Source organism: Amphimedon queenslandica, unplaced genomic scaffold (assembly GCF_000090795.2).
Source record: "Amphimedon queenslandica unplaced genomic scaffold, v1.1 AMPQUscaffold_13375, whole genome shotgun sequence".
NCBI lineage: Eukaryota > Metazoa > Porifera > Demospongiae > Haplosclerida > Niphatidae > Amphimedon > Amphimedon queenslandica.
This window is the reverse complement of record NW_003546389.1, coordinates 12,585-14,780: the sequence shown is the minus strand read 5'-3', so window position 1 is coordinate 14,780 and position 2,196 is coordinate 12,585. Positions and strand designations below refer to the sequence as shown.

Sequence of the window (2,196 nt, the reverse complement as noted above, 5' to 3'; positions counted from 1 at the left end):
TTTTTATTCATACCGGTAATAAGTTCAGTTACAATGAGGAACTCTGCACTCCCTCCAGCTGGATCCTTAGAACTAGCGGCACCAATGAAATTAATTATATGAGGATGACCAGACAATTGAGTCTAAAAGAGAGAGAGAGAGAGAGAGAGAGAGAGAGTTTAAAAGTACATGTACACGTATGTACATTTATTTAATTCATTAACTTACTAAAAATGTTATTTCTTGCTTGATTGCTTTAATGTTTTCCGAAGCTACTATCTGCCTCTAAAAGTGTTGACAAAGAATTTTAAATTTTTGAGGGCATGCATCTCATTATAATGTACATGTACATGTACTGTATATACAAGTAGTAATTTGTAGTTAACTACCTTTAGTGCGTAGTCAATTCCAGTGCTTGTATCTTGAGCAACAAATACAAACCCATAGCCACCTGGAAAGGGAGAGATGAGTGAAGGAGAGAGAGGGAGAGAGAAGAGGGTCTACCTTCAGCTATAAATTTTTTAACTTTAAGTTTCATCCCGTCTCCAATGTCAACAGTTTGTCCCACGAAAGCGTTTCCACCGCCACTGCCTCCTCCTACGTCTCCCTCACCGCTGAGGTAACTCATTGCTGAACGAAAGAAATCAACCATCTTTGAAAGAAAGAGAAAGACAGACAGGACAGGTAAGGGAGGTCCCCAGTTTTTTATGGAGTACGCCCAATGTTAGGGACCCCGCCCAAAAATGACCACGCCTTAAATTAATTAATGTTTGGAAATAGTAGATTACATTGTAAGAACTAAGAAATTTTATTAATAGTATTTATTTAATTGTTTATGTAGGATTATAAAAGCATTTCACTATTACATTAAGGAAAGATATATAAGGCAATAAATGGTATGATCATAATAAAGTAATGACCACATCAGAAGGAGCTGGGCCGAGACAATGACCATGTGCAACATTTCCTAAGGTTAGATCTACTGTACATGTACAAATTTACATATTTTGTGGTTTTGTGATGTACAAATAAATAATGAAATTGACAAGGTGCAGATTCTTATGTAGCCAGCCTCTGTGTTGGTATAGACTTTTGGGTAGACACTAGACAGGCTCTAACATCTTCCTCATTTTATGTTGATTTACCTGTGGTTTTATTCTTAACACTATAAAACTTAACATGTACTTCACTCTTAAACAGTAATGTTATAGAGTTCTTTCAGTTTTTGAGGCATTTTTTCAGCAGCTGCACGATTCCCTGTTCCCCTCACTGCATCTATCAAAGTCTGCCATGTTCTACTTCTTGCATTATCTTCACTATTTAGCCATGCTTCTATAGTCTTCCTCAAGTGCCTGTATGCATCACCACCGTCTGCAATGACATTGAGTTTTGGCTGATATAGACATAACTGAAGCCCCAAGTCATTCCATTTTGCTGCACCAAAGAATACTTTATCTAGCACTATAAGTATTTTATCAACATCCTCTGCATCTATGAACATTATTAATACAGGGTAGATTATTATTGTACCTATCATGGTATAGTCTTACCTAGTTGTCTGACTCCATCTGGAGTACCATGATGAGGCTGTCCTGTTAAAGATGGAGAAGCATCAGTAGCTATATCAAAGAATCAGTGTGAGATTGTGAGTTACAGATGAATTATAATAAGTTAAGTTCATGAAGTACTATATAGTTTGCAAGCAATTGGAATACATGTACTGTGTTAGACTAATGAATAAGGATTTAAATTCAATATTTTATTTGGTGCAAAATAAAATTGATTTTGGTGAATGCACTTACCGGCATCTTTCTTTCCCTCGATAAGATGATTTATAGTTACACCAGCCAAAACAATAATAATAGCTGAAACAGTCAAAGCACCCCATTTCCTGATTAAACAAAATGAGTTAGTGTCAGAAAAATTGAAGCTACTATCTTACTTCAGTTGTTTAGCTTTACAGTATTTTGGAAGATGATAGCCTCCTAATGAGAAGATTATATGAATTGCATTTTGTCAAGTTGCGGCAAAATTGATTATGTACAATAATTGTTGTTATTATTATAACTTCAATTTCAATATTAAATTTACACAAAAAATCATGTTAATTAAGGAAACTAAATAAAATGAAAATGAAGCCTAGAATTTTTTAACTATAAAAGCTAACTGTGAAATTGTAGTTACAAAAGTCAGTCACTTAGTATCTTGTTTATTTAT

The 2,196-nt window shown here is 34.6% G+C and overlaps 1 protein-coding gene across 1 annotated transcript in view; it reads right to left on the bottom strand.

Moving 5' to 3' along the window:
- Window positions 1-1,108: 1,108 nt before the first annotated feature.
- The window catches only part of LOC109582579 (uncharacterized), a 6,236-nt gene continuing 5,148 nt past the window's right edge, over window positions 1,109-2,196 (bottom strand). The window contains exons 6-9 of the mRNA XM_019997340.1: window positions 1,922-1,964; window positions 1,782-1,870; window positions 1,530-1,598; window positions 1,109-1,470 (exon numbers count right to left, since the gene is read on the bottom strand). Coding sequence (XP_019852899.1) covers window positions 1,172-1,470; window positions 1,530-1,598; window positions 1,782-1,870; window positions 1,922-1,964 — 500 coding nt within the window. The 3' untranslated portion in view covers window positions 1,109-1,171. The remainder of the gene's footprint in view (window positions 1,471-1,529; window positions 1,599-1,781; window positions 1,871-1,921; window positions 1,965-2,196) is intronic.